The sequence below is a fragment of the Neolamprologus multifasciatus genome, chromosome 5 (assembly GCF_963576455.1).
Source record: "Neolamprologus multifasciatus chromosome 5, fNeoMul1.2, whole genome shotgun sequence".
NCBI lineage: Eukaryota > Metazoa > Chordata > Actinopteri > Cichliformes > Cichlidae > Neolamprologus > Neolamprologus multifasciatus.
The window spans coordinates 26391108-26409781 of record NC_140443.1 but is presented as its reverse complement, the minus strand read 5'-3'; the positions used below and the strand labels follow the sequence as shown (position 1 = coordinate 26409781).

General features: G+C 41.8%; 1 protein-coding gene across 2 annotated transcripts in view; it reads left to right on the top strand.

The window, feature by feature from the left end:
* LOC146518875 (paxillin-like) overlaps window positions 1-18674 on the top strand; it is a 29663-nt gene that overhangs the window by 6763 nt on the left and 4226 nt on the right. The window contains exons 2-9 of one of the 2 annotated variants that reach the window (XM_085159855.1): window positions 10903-11084; window positions 11229-11314; window positions 11556-11692; window positions 11940-12135; window positions 12303-12447; window positions 12871-14097; window positions 15004-15273; window positions 15518-15880. In XM_085159855.1, coding sequence (XP_085015981.1) covers window positions 10903-11084; window positions 11229-11314; window positions 11556-11692; window positions 11940-12135; window positions 12303-12447; window positions 12871-14097; window positions 15004-15273; window positions 15518-15880 — 2606 coding nt within the window. The remainder of the gene's footprint in view (window positions 1-10902; window positions 11085-11228; window positions 11315-11555; window positions 11693-11939; window positions 12136-12302; window positions 12448-12870; window positions 14098-15003; window positions 15274-15517; window positions 15881-18674) is intronic. The other variant, XM_085159853.1, reaches the window with a different exon arrangement.

The following is an 18674-nucleotide window of genomic DNA, read 5'->3' as shown; positions in this document are numbered from 1 at the left end:
TTAATTGCTTCCTAAATGTCATTTTTCATAGAGGTGGCACGTTGATGTGGCTGCAGGCTGAGATAAGACATCACTGCGTTATTAGGAAATGTGTTTGCGCCTAGCAGGTTTCCTCTGCCCTTGGCACAGGTTTAAATAGTCACTAACGCACTGCCGGTGATGCCCTACTTTGGGGTATAGAACTACCACAATGCAAGCTTTTGATGAAATTGGGAAGTTGGGAGAGTGGAGGAAAAATGAGTGTGTGCAAAAGTGTTTGTGTGCGCAAGCGTCTCAGCTGGACTGAGCATTAGCTCTGTTTACAATCAACACCTGGCTTGGTTAAAGGGGTCACTGCGGACACTCCGATCAGCTCCCATTAATGTTAATGGCAACACTCATGTGAGGATTAGTGCTCCTCAGGTTTATACGAGTGTAGTATTAGAATACACAATTATAAGTGGCTTCTGGCACTTGGATGGAGTTGATTGTTTTCCAGTGAAATGATCTGGCCCACTTTGCAGACCTCGCTAACCCTCCTCTTCATCCCCTTTCCTTCTGTCCTTGTCTTGCCGGAGGGGACAAAGAGCTGCTTTTTTTCTGGTGCTATGACCTACTTCAGCCCAGGAAAAGACAGAACCCGAAAGAGCTGATTAATAAAAGGGGGAAATTGCCCATCTTTTTGTTTTATTTTGCATAGCAAGCTTTGCAAAGTAACATAAAAACTGAGAATCATTTTCAGCTTGAGATTGTAGTTTATTAAGAAATCTCCTCTTATCTACTTACACGCTTTCTCTGGAGATTTCTCAATTTCTATGATATGATATTATGCATGATGCATGAAGTTTAAAGTACGTCAGTTCTTAAGCCAGATTTGTATTAATTCGACCCTGTAACGATTATCTGCAGTTTTATTCGCTTCATATTGAATTATAACAAAGAAAATAGCTGGTATTTGTGTTTTATAGTTACTGTTGTATCAGAAACTGAAGCCATATAACTCACTGGTCTATGCTGCAGTTTGTATTTTCACATTTATCTAAAGAAGGAACAGTTAAATCTTAACAGTAAAGTGCAGTTTTGCACGCACACATGCATATATGGTATATATAGAATTGGGTCAGGGATAATGCACAAAATCTACAGACAGTGTGGCACTTCTGCTTCTCTCTAGATCGGTAACCTGTAGTGTGCCCTCAATTACTCCCTAAATCAGTAGATTCAGCGGCTGACAGCAAACACTAGCATTCTCTGTTTGGTGGTAGGGCTGAAAAAGGTTTGGTTTAATGGGGAAACGTCATCACAGCAGAGACTTCTTTGTAGTCCAGTGCAGACTTCCTGTTATAATTATAAAACCTCAGCATGGCTTTATGCAGATATTCAGGAAGCGCTTCTTTTGCTCGTGGCTCTGTAGTGTATTTTTGCTCTTACTTTCCGTGGAGAGTCATCTTATGCAATTCAGTATAACACTGAAAATGATTGTCTCTTTTAGTAGATGACCCCACCCTGCCCTCCCGCATGGTACTGCTGAAGTAATTTCAAGCGGCTTTCACTTCATTCACATGCACACAGTCTCTCAAAACAACCAGACTGGGCATCGGTTAAACCCCAAACTGCCTCAGCCTTTCTTTAAAAACCTTTGAGTTAACGGGGGTTTTGAGCGAGAATAGGATGGAGGTGAGAAAAAGCAAGAGGGTTTTTTTTTTATTATGGTTTTATTTTTAGTTTATGCTATTTGTATATGTACAGCACTTTGTGAACCCTGGTTTTATGTTAAAGTTCTTTATAAATAAAGGTCGTATAGTATGGTAAGAGGAAATGTTGTATCTTTTCCCTGGTTTTGTTTCACTTGCAGATACTCTCCTCGTTAGTCCCATGTATATTATTTGAACATTAAAATTGCTGCTTTCATTACCTTCCTCTTCCCTTTAAATGTAATAATTCCATTTAGTTGATAACAGGAGAGCAAGAGAGCAACAAAAACAGCAGAAGCCAAGTAAACCAAGCAACAGCCGACATGTAAATAAGCGGCAGAGAGACGAAGAAGCGGAACTATTAATAACCACAAATGTCTCAGTGTGATATTAATAATAACGATAGTACTGAAATGTGAATTGTGACTTTTTTTTAAAAGCATCTCAGCGATCTCTGTCACGTTCCCGCCGTGCAGAGTGAAAAGAAAATATAATAAATAATAACTAATAATTAAGATCCAAAATCTAATGTCCACTTTTTGCTGCTTTCACTGTGACTATTGTGAGGCAAGAGGACAAATGTGTAATTGTGTAAAAGCAAAGCTGAAATAATATCACTAATGGACTTACTTTCTTGGATGAAAAGCTCGCAGAGATCTTACCAAGGAGCGACCTGGATATAAATGCTATAAATATGTTATAAAAGTTAAGATATAGCACAGTTTTTGTGTCGGTTGGGTTTGATTGGATGAATTGGCGGGACGCTGGTTTGACACTTTGAAGTGGTACTTCCTCCGTGGAATTTGACAGAGATGAGGTGTCATAGTAGTTCAGCAGTTAGCATGATGTGGTTCAACCCTTCTCAGAACAAAAGTGTGATCAGTGTTAGAAGAAGTTTTTTTTTTTTTAAATCAAATAGCTGACCTAACCTTTCCTCTCACCTCAAGTCACAGTAGACTAATCGCCTGTTTCTCAGACAAAGGAGTATGCATGTAACACAGAAAGAGAATCATTATGAGCTTTGAAGTTTATTTGGTGAATAGTTATCAATTTGATACCCAGCAGGATCAAAGTTTGCATTTATTTTTATTAGTAACTGGTGGAGTGAGTTTAATATTGACTCTTCTATTAGCTTTTTTTTCTTTTTTGGTCATTAAATCCTGGGAAATATTACCTCCTCCTGTGTTAAATGCTTTAATTTGCTCAGCAAACATTCAGTGTCTTTGAAGCTCTGCTGTTAGTTGCTGGGAAGGTTTGTGTATAGCGGGTTTGTCATAGTGTTTTGCAGAAAATTAGCTGCCTGCTGGGGCAGAAAATGGTGAAATGAGAGCAGAGAGATTGAACCAAAACAGTGAAGTTATGCCCTGGGGTTCTGCTTTTTATAAAATTTCCACCATGCAAATTGCAAGTTGCAACATGAGATCATCCTGTCTGGTGGTAATTTTGGCACTTATGACTGTTAAAAAGAGGCCAAAACCTACCACAAGGCTTTATAGAGCTGAAGGAACCGGAAGAGTCTTAGTCATTTTGTCCAGTGTTAAAATAAACAAAGTGATAGCCTTGCAGGATTAGACTTGGCACTAAAAAGGTTGATTTTTAAAAAAAAAAAAAAATCTAAAGATAAACTGTAAAAGATGTCTGTTTACTTGTTTTTGCATTTGTCATTTAGACGTAGAAAGAAAATACTGGGTGCAAGGCAGATACTAGAACTACATCTAATGATAAATTCCTTTGATTAGTCATCAGATTATTTAATGTTATTGCTATGTTAATATTAAAATACTTGATGTTGATCTTCTCCTGCTTTGTGTTATGTTTTGTGTGTGCTGCTTTGCATACATCGATGTACTCTCTCACACTGGAGTGCATGCTGCTGTGTAAGCAGCTGCATTCTGTCTGCATAAAATAGCATCTGTAGCACTTAATTGATCTTAGAGTTACTGTGTAGTAAAATATGAAACTGCGTTGATTCTAATGGTCTGCAGGAGGTGACAGGTTAGTTTGCCAAAAGAAAATGACTTGCATGTGAGAATGAGAAAATTACAGTACTGTTAATTGTTATATGACCTCATTAAAACACTTTCTTAATAAGTTTGTGGTCTCAGTCGCTTGTTTAAAGTCTAATTTGGCACTACATTATATTCCGCTGATACCACCAGTAAAAGTAAAGTAGATAATAAAAGGTATTCTTCAGGGCTGTGGTGCCCTTTGCTTTCACAGTCAAATTCAACTCTCACTCAGCACACCTGATGATGATGATGGTCTGTCAAGATTGGTGACCTATCCAGGGTGTATCCTGCCTGCAGCAGCTAGGACATTGTAAGGTTTGGTTTTGGTGGTCATACACTCTGTGGTCATTAACAAGAAAGTTTTATTTTAAGCATTACTCTGAGAACATTCAGATCAAAGAAATTACATCATAGTTCTTTTTCTATAGAGTACAAGTGCATACATGTTAGAGCAGATGTAATTTACAAGTGCAGAACTTGCTGGGTGGTCTGTAACGCATGACTATTGCTTTGACCATCGCGGTCATCCATCATCTGCTTCGTGTCTCTTCTCCCACAGGTCAGGGTCAGCAGGAAAGTATTTATAGCGTGGCTAGATGCCTCAGTGTGTCTCTCCGGTATGTGTACTCAGCCATGCTGAAAGGCACCTGCGTTCAGTGTCGCCGTCCACTGTTGCACCCGTGTGTGCGTTAGTTTCCCGCGTGATTCAATTTTGTGCTCACGTAGCCGTCGAAGCGCTCCAAATGAACGCAGGCACAGGCCTTCTGCTATCTAACACGAGCCCGGAGGGCTGTACGGCACATGTTTTTTCTTCTTCCTCTTCTGGTACAAGCAAAGAGAAGGATTCATCATTTCATGTGATGGTGTGTCAGGTTGTGTCACATTGAAAGGCTAGTCCTGTCTGAAAGGCTTCGTGTCACCATATAAGTCTCAGAGCAGCAGAATACTAAGATTGTTCCACGCATTTTATTGCATTTTGAAGCTTTGCTGATTTTTTTTTTTTCCTCCCTCAAAGCGGATCTTAAACCAAAAGTCTGACTTTTTATCTTTTCTTTCCTTTGTCCCATCTTGCCTTTAGTCCCTACTTTTCTGTCCTATCGCACTGTCTCGTTAAGCTGGCATGCACCTCGCATTTTTCTCCGCCTCTCCCTCTTTTTCTCTCACATGGAAGACGAGCTGTGGCACGCAAGAAATTTGTATCAGCCGGCGTGCACCTTGCACAACGACAGATGCACAGTGAAGAAATGAAAAGAATGAGGATGGAAAGATGTAGAAAGGTCAGAGAACATGGGTAAACTCGCTTCACAGCCAGGATCTTGCCGCTTAAATTTTCCTTGTAGTTTCACTTTGGTGTCAGCTCATATCTCAGTAAATGTCTTGGCATTTATGAACCTAGCAGATAAAGACTTTTCTGTATACCAGCCCAGAGAAGGGAAGGGGGGGGGGGGGGGGGGGGGGGGGGGGGGAAGCTTGAGCTTGGCACTTGCACGTAGCTCAACATCATCCCCTGCAGGCTGATAAATGTACTGCGCTGTTGCGTTGAAATGAACTGCTACCAGCTGGGTTAAATAAACAGGAGTAGATGTGTTGAATAGTGAACAGCATTGATTCACTCCAAGCAGCGGTCAGCACTTATAGAAGCTCATGCAGTGAGTGCAGGGTCAAACAGACAGGACATCCTGTCAGGGATAATGGAGACTTGCCTTTGTTGACATTCAGGATGAAAACAGTTAGGAGCATGAGTCTTCCTGTTTGTCTAATTGGATTCTGTTCATATTTTATGTGTTTTATGTTGAGTTTGACTGTGAAATGTAGCGATTTACATGCTGGCATTCACTGTCGACATAGTTGAGTCTTGAAATTGTTTCCTTCTCAAACCCTCCCTAACCTCTCCCTTCATTCCTCATTTTCCTGTCTTTTTCATCTCTTCTTCTTTCCACTCGAGTTTTCCTAGTCCCCCTTTTATCTTTCTCTTTCTCTTTCCTATAATGAGCCCCATGTGAAACTGTCTTCGTGTAATTAAAATGCACACCATTCATCTGGGAGGAAGGGAGTCTCCTTAATCTGCGTCAACCCACATTTTAGCCTCTGAGGATTGCCTGCTGCATGCCACACTCACACACACTTCCCAGTTTCACTCCTCTCTCTCTCGACACTCCTACCACCATTCCTCATTGTTTGAGCCCAGCTGTGCTCTGCCGTGTCACGTTCAGTGTCGCGCACGCAGAAACCGACTGAATGCTGGTGTTTTTCTGTGTTCATTAGCTGCAAATTAAGAGGGATGACTGAGCTTAATTGATGTATTCAGGCTGGTTAGCTCTACGTGCAGCCTGTTTTTTCTCCAGGTGCTGAAAAGCAGATTTGTCCCCCTTATAAAACCTCCTTCTTCCCAAGAACTCCGGGGAATTAACCTGCGCTCACTAACAAAATACAAAAACAAGCTCACCTTCACCTTTCAGTAGAAGACATGAAACCATGTTTCAGTAGATATTTAGCACAGGTTTTTATGTGTTCTTTATGTTATTCCTCTTTTCATTTTTGGCCTTTGGAGACCTTGTGTGTGTTTTGCACTGGAGTCTGTGTCACGGTATGTTCTCTTGGCAGAGGAAGCTGACACACCTCGGTGTGCTTGTGTAGTTTGTGGATGGGTCACAGCACGTCTAACATGCTGCGTTCACTAAACAAACACAGCCCTAAAACTTAGTTAAATTATATTCTGTTAATTAGGACTGCGCGCTAATGACATTGCCGTGGGAAATGAGCTGTTGATTTCAATTAGCGTGCCTTATTTTACTAAAACCTCTCTCTTGTATTTGAAGTCAGTATTCTCATGTAAGGCAGTGCCAAACAGAGTATGCGTATCTGTAGCCTGGAGGTTCATGTTTTAGCAGTAACTGTATTTTAGAGAAGCAGATTCTTTATTACCAGGGTTAAATCTAGTTCAGCTTGAGAGCTAAGTTGATTAACATTTCTTGTGTAAACCATCTGGACTAACATCTGTTCACTGAAGTCTCCACCAGCTGTAGTAAAACTTTGTTCTGACATCAGTAACAGATATGAGCCCTGCAGATATTTGTACCATTTATTTATGGAGTATTTCAGAAAAGTATCTGATGAAACCTAAATTATGTTCTGCTGTGGTTTGATTTAGTTCTGATTTATTGTCATCAGATTTTTTTAGGTTGTTCTTCTGAATGCTTTACATAGTTATGTGGTGTGGTGTAGTATGGCTCAAATTAGGGTAAAAAATGTTGGACTAAAGTAAAGTGCTGTTCGTAAATGATGTTTTGTAAGCTAAATGTACATGGAAAAATTCATTATTCATTACAATACAAAAACAAAAGTTGATCTGTGTATAAAAGATCGGACCCAACTTTAGCAGGGGGCGAGCCCTGTGGTTGCCAAAAACTCAGATAAAAATGGTTGTATGGAGCTCCACAATGGGAATCTTAAAGTAAAAATCCCATTCATATTCTCCATAGGGATTTTGATTATGAGCCATAATGCCGTAGGCATTGAGAGTAGACTTTCAACGAGCTGTGATGCTAAAATGATGGTATGATATCAACCTTGTTTTAATAAGATCCTGTGTTATTCACGATGTCATGGAAAAGAAATTATTCTTCTCACAATCCTCAAAGACTGATGGATGGACACCGTTGTTACTATGGAAGCATTTAAACCACAAAATGTCAGGTCACTTGAAAACCCATGAGTAGTTACTTCACTGTTAAAAGTGAACAATCTTATATCTTTGGCTTTTCCATGTTCTGTTTTTTTGTGATGCAGATCAAATCTTTGTGTGTAGCTGCTTGGCTTGGTTGGGTTCAAGGCTTTAAACGCTTTATATAAGGATCTGATGAAATGGCAGTGGAGAAAATGGATGGGAGATTCACTTCTGCAACCGGACCTCTTAAAAAAAAATAGGTCTTTTGGGAAATGACCCTACTGCTGTTTTTATTTATGACTTCAGTAAAAATTTCCACGTGAATTTATGCTTAAAATCGCCGGTTTCAGATTTGATTGAATACAGCGTGGCCTTCGGTTCGGAAATTATGGCTCTCTGAGGATGAAGCAAGCTATGAGCCTACCTTGTGATTGAAAAGTCACGACCCCACATAAAAGTGCAGTGTCCCTCGCTTTTTAAGTCAGGTCCACCCCTCACGTGTGAGGGTTTTAAAACACCAAGATGGTGACAGCCACTAAACACTGGGTGACGTAATTGTGGCTATGGTGGTATTTTGTAGACTGTGGTGTGGAGAAAGATGTGCTTTTGTGATCTTGTATACAGATACGAAGCATATAACTCCATGTAGATTGCCACAGATCAAAGCTCCCAGTACAAAATCTGACCCTCTGATCTGATTGGATTTCCTCGAGCTTGAGATACATTGTAACGGTCCAATCAGAAGAGAGATAGTGATGGTTGCTTTACCAGTTATGTTTCTGGCCTAATTGCTGCTGCAGGTCCCAAAAGGAGAAGTAGATTTACAAAACGCACTGTTGCGTAGGGCCTTCAGCAACCAGAGGATTTTGAAAACGCACTACATTTTTCAGGAAATGGAACCAGCTGCTCTCTGATTGGACACTTTAAGCCCATACAGAAAACAATTTTGTGTAGATTTGTTTTACAAATTTTAAGATGTTTAATTACAACTACAAACTTTAGACCTATCTATGAGCATCACATTACATGATCAAACTCTCACTACTTGCTAAATCCAAAGGATCTAGTGGACTGTTTCCTAAAAGTGCATCTCTGCCGCAGTTTCCTTGCGTGTTGTGCGTTATGTCACACTGTTAAAATCAGCTCTGGTGTGAGAAAAGTTGTAAGGAAGAAGTGTCAACTTCATTTAAGCAAGCAAGTTCAGTCCTCCTGACTTTGTCTTCTTGTGGATCAGAAGTTGAGCCGCACTGTTGAGTGTTAGGTACACCTGTGTGTGTGCTGGCCCTGCCGCTGGTTCTAGCCATCTTTCAATCTTTTATCACACACCATACTTGGTATTTACTTTAAAGTGACAGATGTGCTGTTTCTGCCTCTTTGCTTTTATGGGTGTGCTTGTTACCAAGTAAGAGATGAAGGTGCACGCAGAGCTGGCTGCAGTAGTGTAAACAGTGTGCTGCTGTGTCCATAATGAAACTCTGTGGAATGTATCCGGGCTTCTGTGTCCAGAGAGGAGACTCTGCCGTGAAACCCTGTCAACTGGCATTTTAACCACGTTAATCGTGTTTATCACGGTAGCGCTAAGGTGCTCCAAGTGGATCTGGTATTGCTCTGGCTCAGTTTCTGCTGCGTCTCCTCTCTGTCTGGGAAACCTTGCAGACCGAATTACCACTGTACTCATGGTACTTCAGTATACCCAGCATGAGTTAGTCTCCACCTAAACTGTGGCAAGAAAACACACTTGTATATTTACGATTATAATTAAAGGACTAAATATAATGCAACCTGCAGCATTAAAAAGTAGTCATGAGTCATGAGTAACCTGAGCAGAGCTTACGCTACCAGTGTGAAGGAGGGGCTGATTACAGCCCCTTATATACCTTTGTGATACCACTCCCATAGTTGGGCATGTCTGTGTTGATAAGAGCACCGATTGCTTTCAACTTTCCTCAGTTCACCACATTGTGCACTCCTTCAGTTGCTCAGACCCTGGACACTTTTTCAGAGGATTGTCGTGATCTGTGTGAGTAGTGTTTCTACTTATTTAAGCTTTCTTACTTAAGCTTTCAGGCAGCTAGTTGGAGCTGGCATAGCAATGAAGGGGTGAACCTTACCCCCCGGCATTATTTTTAACCCCTCCTTCCCCTCTCTCCGTGATCCTCTCCCCCTCCTCCTCTCTCGTTCTGCTGCACTGATGGTAGAGTTAAGAAAGGCAGTTCCTGCCTGGCAAACGTTGTGTTTAGGTTGCCCTCTTCCTCTTCTGATTCTTTTTGTCTCTGTATTTGTGCCTCTTCACTTCCTTGCGTATACTGTCTTTGCCTTTCTCAGAGGTATGTCTCATGTGCTGGTTACTTTAGCTATGGGTTTGACTGCTGACCCAGTGTTTAATTTTAGGAAGTGGTTAAGCTTGCTAACCTATGTTGAATACTCCCGAGCTATATGTCAGACTTTGTAATAGAAGGTTAGAGAGTGCTGTGCGCTTTTTAAATATTTTTTAGTCAGCGCTTTAGCGATACAGAATGAGACTTAATGCTGATCATTACAGTTTTGGTTATATACTTTAACTTTGTTAGTTTTACTGCTTTAGATTGGCAGCAGTTGTGCCTTTACCTGTAACACACTGGTATACTGACAGTGTGTTTAAATTATTTAGAGTTGCTTTATTCATAAAACACATCTTATTGGATCAAGTTTGTTCTTCAATTTAGGGTTTTATTTTTTAGGACTTGTGAAATTCTGCGAGAGAAACTAAACCCTGCTCTGGTGGGTGAGTATGCTAAAATAAGCCCGAGTATTCAGTAATACAGCCTGTGCTCTTCATTAAATCCCCTTTAATGTTATGTGTCCTTCTACCTACTTGCTGGGACTGCTTAATTAGTAGTTGTTTTCTTGGCCTTCATTCCTCTGGGGGACCTGTCTGCGTTTAGATGGTAAATATGTCCATGTGTATAGCTGTGTGCAGATTTGACAGCAACCCTTTAAACCATTTCACAATTGCAGGTAGGAGAGGGTCAATAAGTAACGACAGGAGTGGTCATGACTGCCTGGATGATTCAACTTTTACAACTCCACTCCCTCTGATGTCAGCGGTCTTGGGGGTTTTGACAGGTTGCGAAAGAAGCAGTAATTACTTGGTGTTCGTGTATGCAAGCAGCATATCACGAGTCAAATATTATTCACTAGAAGTTCATTGAAAGTACTAACTTTTCAGAAGTGCACCAACATGTCCGCTCAACATCGATATTGGCCTTGTTTTATGCTATTGGACTTTTAACAGATTGGAGTGTTTGATAGATGGCGGTCGCTGACTTTTTTCCCCTGTTCCATCACATTGGTTTTGTGCTGAATGCTCAAAGATCTTGTGATAGCGCGCTCTGATTTCTTTCTTTCCCATAGACAGTCATGAGAGCTATGGTGTTAGAGGTTAGTAATACATTTTTAAAAAATGTATTACTAACCACAAGACCATAAATAATTGAACGACAAAAGTTAAAATTCAGGATAGGATATGGCATAACCAGATGCTAATCAATCTGTGCTTTTTTTGTTTATGTAGATGCTTTGTTGGCGGACCTCGAGTCCACAACATCCCACATCTCGAAACACCCCCTTTTCCTGTCTGAAGAGGCCGCCTACTCTTTTCCTGTGCGGGGTCAGACCCAGCAAGACATCTGCTCTCCATCCCAAGTCCCACCTACTCCCTCAGACCAAGCTCTGAATGGAGTAAAAGAAATAGAGGTAAATGCATGCTGTAAATGTTGGGGAATTAACCAAAGACTGTTTCGTTTCAAATGCTGCTTGATGAACTCATGGATGAGAAGTGAATTAGTTGCTGCATTGATCCTCTAGATTCACTATTGTTATTTTACTTCCTTATTTCAGTCTGTCAGCACAGCGCAGAGAAGTCCTTGGTCTAGAGATAGCAGCAGTCTAGGCCAACCCACTGGTGGAGAGGACCACGTGTACAGGTTAGAGGTCATGTTAAGTCTCAACAAAGCTCTTGAGACATCTTTACAACAACAACAACAACAAAAACTCAGTACAGCTAAAATTTTTTAGAATATGTTTCTGAGTAATGTGTATAAGGGAGTATAGGGAGTAATAAGTAAAAACATTTGATCAGAAATAACCATTTCCACTTGGTGCTAAGCTTGAAGCAAGATGTTGATGATGATGATAAATGTTGTTTCATGTCTCTGCCCTGTTCAGTCTCCCTAATAAACATAAGAGCAGTGACTCATCAGCTGGTGCAATGAACTCACTGGGCAGCAACCTGTCTGAGCTGGACCGCCTGCTGTTGGAGCTCAACGCTGTGCAGCAAAGCACCCCTGCCTTCGCCACAGAAGGTACAATTATGAGGGAGGTACATGAGGGAGCATTTCAGTTTATGAAATGCTCCCTCATGTTTCTCTGAAGGAATGTCGATGTCACCGTCTAACTATGGTACTTCTGTTTTTGTGGTATTACACAATGGTGTCATTCTTTCCACTGTATTCTGTTACTGTTTCAGTGTTTGCACTTCACACTATGTATGCATTTTAGATCTAAGCAGGATATGCATTCATCTTTTTTCTTTTTTTCTTTATGCCGTAGAGGAAGCAGCTCCACCGCTGCCTGGCAGCAGCATTGTCCACCACGTACAGGAGAATGGAGTCTCCACTGCAGGTAAAGCCATTCCTCCTGTGGTGGAGAAGCCCAAACGTAGTGGACCCACTCGAGGAATCGAGGACGTTCGACCAAGTGTGGAGAGCCTTCTGAATGAATTGGAAAGCTCTGTCCCAGCACCACAGTAAGACCAAAAATTGTTACAGAAAAACTGGATTTGTACTACCGAGAAATTTGTGCCCATGTATTTTATGCTGGCATGAACCACTTTTATACTGTACGTGGTTTATATTTGTATTTATTTTTTATATATCCAGTCATTTTGGTTGACGGTGGTGTTTTCCTCACTAGCCCCACACCGTTGGTGGTGTCAGATGAGCAGACAGATGGACAAGAAACGCTGTCACAACAACAAGCCAGAATGTCTGCGTCCTCTGCCACACGAGAGCTGGATGAGCTAATGGCCTCCCTGTCTGACTTCAAAGTGCAAAGCAATGTGAGTGTGGTTCAGAAGTGGGTTGACTTTGGTTTGATTGAGGACAGTTATTTTTGGTATGTGTGGCCGTTTAGAATTTAGCTGTACTGGATGTTTTTGCATCTCTTAATTATAGAAAGTTGTTGTTTTTTTGGCATTTGCCTGTTTTTAGGTCTTATTTTTATGAGCAGCATTTCTGCAACATTGCAGTGACCAAGGTTGTCAGTATTTGTGATGACATCATTCATTCGTGTTGAAACAACAAATTTTTTTGTATTACAGTAACTTTCCAGGTTTTGCTTTGTGTGATGCTCTTTACTGTCCTTTCTCTTTCACTCTCATCCCATTCTTTATTTTCCTGGTCTCTTTCTCTTTTCTCTACCACTGTGTATGTCTTGTGTTTGTATGTACATTGCGCCCTTCACATAATTGCACTTGATTTAGTCTGGCTCTCAGGTGTCTGTCAATCAAGATGCAGTTGACCCATTATTAGTTGCTGGTTCACCAGTTATCCACCCAATAACTAACCCACCTATAACGCCTCGGATTGGTTCCCCTGATACTCCTCTACCCAATAGTTACACTGCTCTGTCCTGTACACCACTCCCGCTGGAACTCTACATAGATGAAGATGGTGGTTCAGCTCTTGCATCTTCACCTCTTTCTGCTGTAGTAATAGCATCATCTAAGAGCCTTCAGTACTCTGAGATCCAACAGAAGACTAATGATGGCACTGTCACTTCTGAGATCTCACATATTGAGAGCTTTAGTATTTCCAGTACTGTAAAAACCTCCAGTGAAACTGAAGTTGACACCCCCACTCATATAATAACTAAAGAGTATGCTAGTCCAGGTCCTGCTGCCACGAGCTCCAAACCCGTGGTTGTTTCTAAAAGTCCTGTTACAGTCTCTAAAAGCCAGAGTCCCACTGTTAAAGGCAAGAGTCCCAGTCCTCCTGATGTTGAATGTAAAAGCCCGGTCCTTAAAAGTCGCAGTCCTGCTCCTGTAAGTCAAAGTCCACAAACAGCAATACAGAGGGATAGCCCAGTTACCGTGCCAACCACCATGGAAACAGTGCCCAAGTCAGCTAGTCCATTAACACTTCCGAGACTTTCAAGTCCAAAGATTTCAAGTCCTGTAACAATTCCTAATATCTCTAGTTCTCCAGCTGTATCTAAAAGCTCTAGTCCCGAAACAGTCCCAAAAGATACTTGTCCTAAGAGTCCTGCTCCAGTTAGGGGAAAAACATACACATTTCCAAGCAGCAGCAGTCCCAGAGGGTCTCCAGTTTCGGTTGCCACTGTGCCATCAAGTAGCTTGTATGCACCTCTTACAGAAAGCCAGGGAGGCGAAGTGCTGGGTTTAACGTGGCCATGCCGGGAGCCTTTTTTGGATGATACTTTAGAGAAACTCTTATCAACCGACTCCACTCGACCGGGTGAGAACCAGCCACCGACTGCTTTTGTGCCCGGGGAAGAAGACAGATCTTGGGAGGAGGAAGATGGATTTTATCCCGATCTCAGCCTAGAGGGAACCCTGACACCCATGACTGAGTCCAGCTGGATGGATGAGTGCTTTACCCCCTCCACCTGCCCTGGGACTCCAGATGCAACGCTGGACTTGCCCATACAGCAGCCCTCTGCTGTTGACCGTCTATCTGCTTCTGGTCAAGTAGGAGGCTCAGCTTGACTCTTCCAAAATAAGCTGCTGGCACGAAGCTATAGAGGATTTAATACTTTGTGGCTCCCGTTTAATTGGCATGTGGCTAAGATATAAATTATATCTGGAAGTAATGGCAGCAGGGTTGTATTAATTGGTTGTTCAAGCAAAATGCTGAAAAGCTTATTTTGGGCAAGCAGCTCTACAAGTACTCGAGGAGCTGTGCAATAGTACAAACATGTCAAGATGAGGAAAAATTCCTCAGTCTCTGTGCTGTGATGCATGTGGTGTCATATAGCAATTTCAGAATGGCTTGAGGGAGAAGTTGCTGTGTGGAGATCAGTTGTGGCTGATGTTGAAAGCTTTGCTGAAAAGATGTCTCTGCACGCCCCCACTTGCTTCATTGACATTGCTGTGTTAGTCATAGCACCTGACATGTCATGTTCAAGCTTTTAATCACTGACACAGCCAATATGAAAAGACCCAGACTCCACAGTAAAAGGGATATTTTTTCCCTTCCCTTTTTTGCATTTGCAGATGAATTTAAAATGCACACTAGAGCTCTGTTGGTTTAATCTTTGGCCCTGCTTTGGCATGTGCAGAGTTTTATGAAGGCATTTTGTTATAGACGGGTGTTTTCCATCGAGCATGCCTTGCTATGGATTTCCGGCAGGTTTTATGGTGATATTAAAGAATGAGCCTGTGCAGGAGGCTGATGCTCGGCTTCTGCAAACAAAATCAATTAAATATGCCTGACAGAAAAACTGCATAGCATTTTGACCCCAGCCGCTGCGTGTGGGTTTTTGCATTTGAGTGAGAAATCCACTTCTGAGCCCATCCTGCTTGTGATTGATTTTTTTTTTCCCGGCGTATGGCACAATTCCAGCTTCCCACACCAACTTGTTGTCTGCTCTCCAGCTCAAGTCAGTTATCCGCCGCACCAAAGAGACGTCCAACGTGCACCCAATGTACAGGGAGGGAATGTTGAGACGTAAAATGGGACCAATCATTATAAAGAAAAGCAACTCGCAAGATCGACTTATTGAAGAGCTGCAGGGAAAACTGGGGATCGGGCGGTTGGAGCGCAGGCGTAAACAACAGCCCGATGACTGGTTGACAGAGGGAGTCATTGTTACATCCAACCCACAGCGGACACGAGAGGAAGGGATTCAGCCATCTGTGGATAAGGTAGCAGGATGAAGGTGGAGATGAAAAGCCTCACTGATGGTGTAGTTTATGCCTCTTTGGCTTTTGATCACAGGATTAACTGGCAGATATTAGATATTTTTCATTTTTCAAACTTAACCATAAAATTTTACTTATTGGCAAACAGTTTAAACAGTTTCACTTTTCGGGCCAATATAGTTTTTCCTTTTTTGTCTGATGTTTCCTCTCCTTTCCTCGCTGCTTTCTGTTTCCTTCTTCCTCCCAGATCATCATCCCTCCTGAATCACCCACCCCACAGAGAAAAGTCCTTCCCCCTCCACTGTCTCCCCCAGTTCTGAAAAAGCCACCCCCCATCAAGCAGACTCCTCTGCCACTACCTCCTCCCCCTCCAACCCCACCTCCTCCTCGAGAACCTACCCCTCCACCTCCCAAGGAACCTAGTCCTCCTCCTCTTCCTCCTCCTCCTCCCCCACCTCCTCCTCCTCCCAGGGAGCCCACACCTCCCCCTGTCCAACCTCCTCCATCACCTAGCCCTCCACCCAAGCCGGTCACGCCACCCCCGCCTGCCAAGCTCTTTGTATCAGTGGGTTGTCAGACAGAGTACGACCCCATCTTTCCACCGATTCAGGCACGGATCACCTTTCTTCCATCTTCCTCCTCTAACTTCATTCTTTCCACTTTCTGTCACACTTTGAATTGTTTTACTTGAGCTTGTTTGTTGGCTACTTGGATATGTATTAGAGATGGACCGATCCGATATTACGTATCGGTATCGGTCCGATACTGACCCAAATTACTGGATCGGATATCGGCGAGAAATAAAAAATGTAATCCGATCCATTAAATATCAAAAAAGCACCTCACAAAACTTGCGACATGGCGTAACTCGGCTCATAACCGTAGCAGTTGCAGCAGTATGCATCACGTTATAGAGCGGCTGTGTGTATTTGTAGAGTTGCTACCAAACCAGCATTTCATCAGTTTTCCCAGAGAGAAGTAAAGCAAGTGTGTAAGTTCATCTCTGAATGTTTGTAAAGCATTCCCACGTTAAGCCTAACAACCAATATATGGAGCGACTGCCTCTCTCTCCCTCCCTTTCCTGCTGCTAATTCAATCGTGAAACTGCTTAATGATCAGCTGATCGGCTTTTCTGTCGTGAGTCCGTCTCTCTTCTTTGTTTTTGGCCCACTTCTCACCAGAAAGAGGAAAGCAGCGGCTGAACAACAGCAGCACTATTAAGCTTGATAAGCTGTTGTTAGAATTTATTTAATATTACTTTCTACACCAGGATCCTTTTCTACGTAGCTGACGGCTGTAACTGTGCAGGGGCGGATCTAGCAAAGTTTAGCCAGGGGGGCCGACAGGGCATGAACAGGGAAAAGGGGGCACAAAGACATACTTTTCTTTCTTATTCTCATTTAAAATGTCGAGCTTTTAATAAATAATTATCTGACTCTTACACCCAAAGTTTTAATCTGATGTAAAATGTCCATTACTGTATATAGTAACTGTTAAGTCTAATATACCCTAGTAAGCTATAGTACTTTTTCCTTTGGGAAGATACCATCTGTGCAGTCTGCAATTTTGTTGAAGAAAGATGTTGAATCTATTTAATTATTCTTGAAAAATAATTTATTTCTGTGCATTTTTCCCCTGCACCAAATTAAATTTCATTGCATCGATTAAGCATCATGAGGTGGTGGGTGGGGGGTGGTTCCCTATTTTTTTTTTTTTTTTTTTTTGCTGGGAGTTTGCAACCCTATTAGTTAGGTTACTTAATATTTCTGCTAAGTATTCTTTAAAATACCAGAATAGGGAGGATGGAGCAGGTTTAAGTTTATTAGATTGATCAGTGTTGCTGAACTATGAAATATTTTGGGCGCAGTGTATTTTTTACATACAGGTGTAACAGAATAGCTTTAGTGTTGTTGTTTATTTAAACTTGAGTATAAACTTATACGAAATGCAGCAAGATATTAAAAAAATGTTTTATTGATTAAAAAACACACTATATCGGATTCATATCGGTATCGGCAGATATCCAAATTTATGATATCGGTATCGGACATAAAAAAGTGGTATCGTGCCATCTCTAATATGTATGGCCGTTAAGGAATTTGTCCAGACACTCGTTCTGTTTTTGGCCCTTGGTGTCAAACAGGTAACCTCATGAAGGCTTTGTCTGCAGTCCAGTCACAGGGGTGCTGACATTCAGGCTAGAAGGACTGAGCCCACATTCTAATTCTGACAACCAGTGGCGCCAAGAACAGTGTGTTAGAGTGGAGAGGAGAATTTAAGAGCTTAGAGGAAAGCAGAGTGTAACTCCCTGATATTCCCGTTACACTAAGAGTCCTGCCATGCATAGGAATGGAAGGATTGCAGTGCCACTGAAACCTAATCTGCCGCATGACAGCACAGTTACCATCACAATTATAGCATGTCTCACAAGACTTAAGTCAAAATGTCCCATTATGTCAGACACCAACCTGTTGAAGCTGAATTTCTTATACAGTCATGCTTTTAGAAAATATAGTGCCTTTAAGCAACTTTGTTAGAACCTGCTTTAGCAGAATAGCACAACCATGGTGAAATACCCAGGAAAAGGCTGTTTTTAATTTTATCAAATGTATGGAGGTCGTGTGGGTGTGGTGTGTGTGTGTGTGGGGGGGGGGGGGGGGGGGGGGGGCATGCTATTTTCTCCTTCAGTGGAATGTAGGAGTCATGAAGCTCCAATGACAACACCACCTGAGAAGGTCTGTGTTTGCTTGCATTACAGTCACCAGACACATTTACACATACATGTTAATATTTAAGGCCTGTTAATATAGATTAGGGCTGATCTAGGTGAAAATATTGGAGCTCAGACTTCATAGGCCATCAACTACAAAGACAGTAGCGACGCTGAGGTGACTTATAGCACACAGGTAGCCATTGTAGCTTCCACTGTCTGCATCCACTTGTGGTCAAAGCAACTACACCTCTAATAATCCTTTAAAAAACTATAAACTTATAGTTTCTGCACTTTAGCGTTGAGTTTTCATTCCTTGAAGTTTATAGGTTTCTTTGTAGTTTACATGTAAGTCTCACACCTCAAGGGTCCCTGGTTCAAAGCCAGGAGGAGACACAAATCCCTTTTGGGCTGCATCAGGAAGGGCATCCAGTGTGAAAATCTGCCAAATCAAATATGCTGAGCCATCTGCTGTGGTGAGCCCTTGTGAATAAGAGGGCAGCCAAAGGAAGCTTTTTAAATTAATAAACTCTCAGAAAATTTTATGTTTATACTAGATCGACTTCCGTAAAGCACCACTGCGAGTTTAAAATTGTTCCTCTGAGTGCAATTTAAATCCCAGTTACAAAGACGGCTACATGAAGTCAAGTAAGTGTGCAAGAAAAATGAAAACACAAAATGTAGCAGTGGTGCA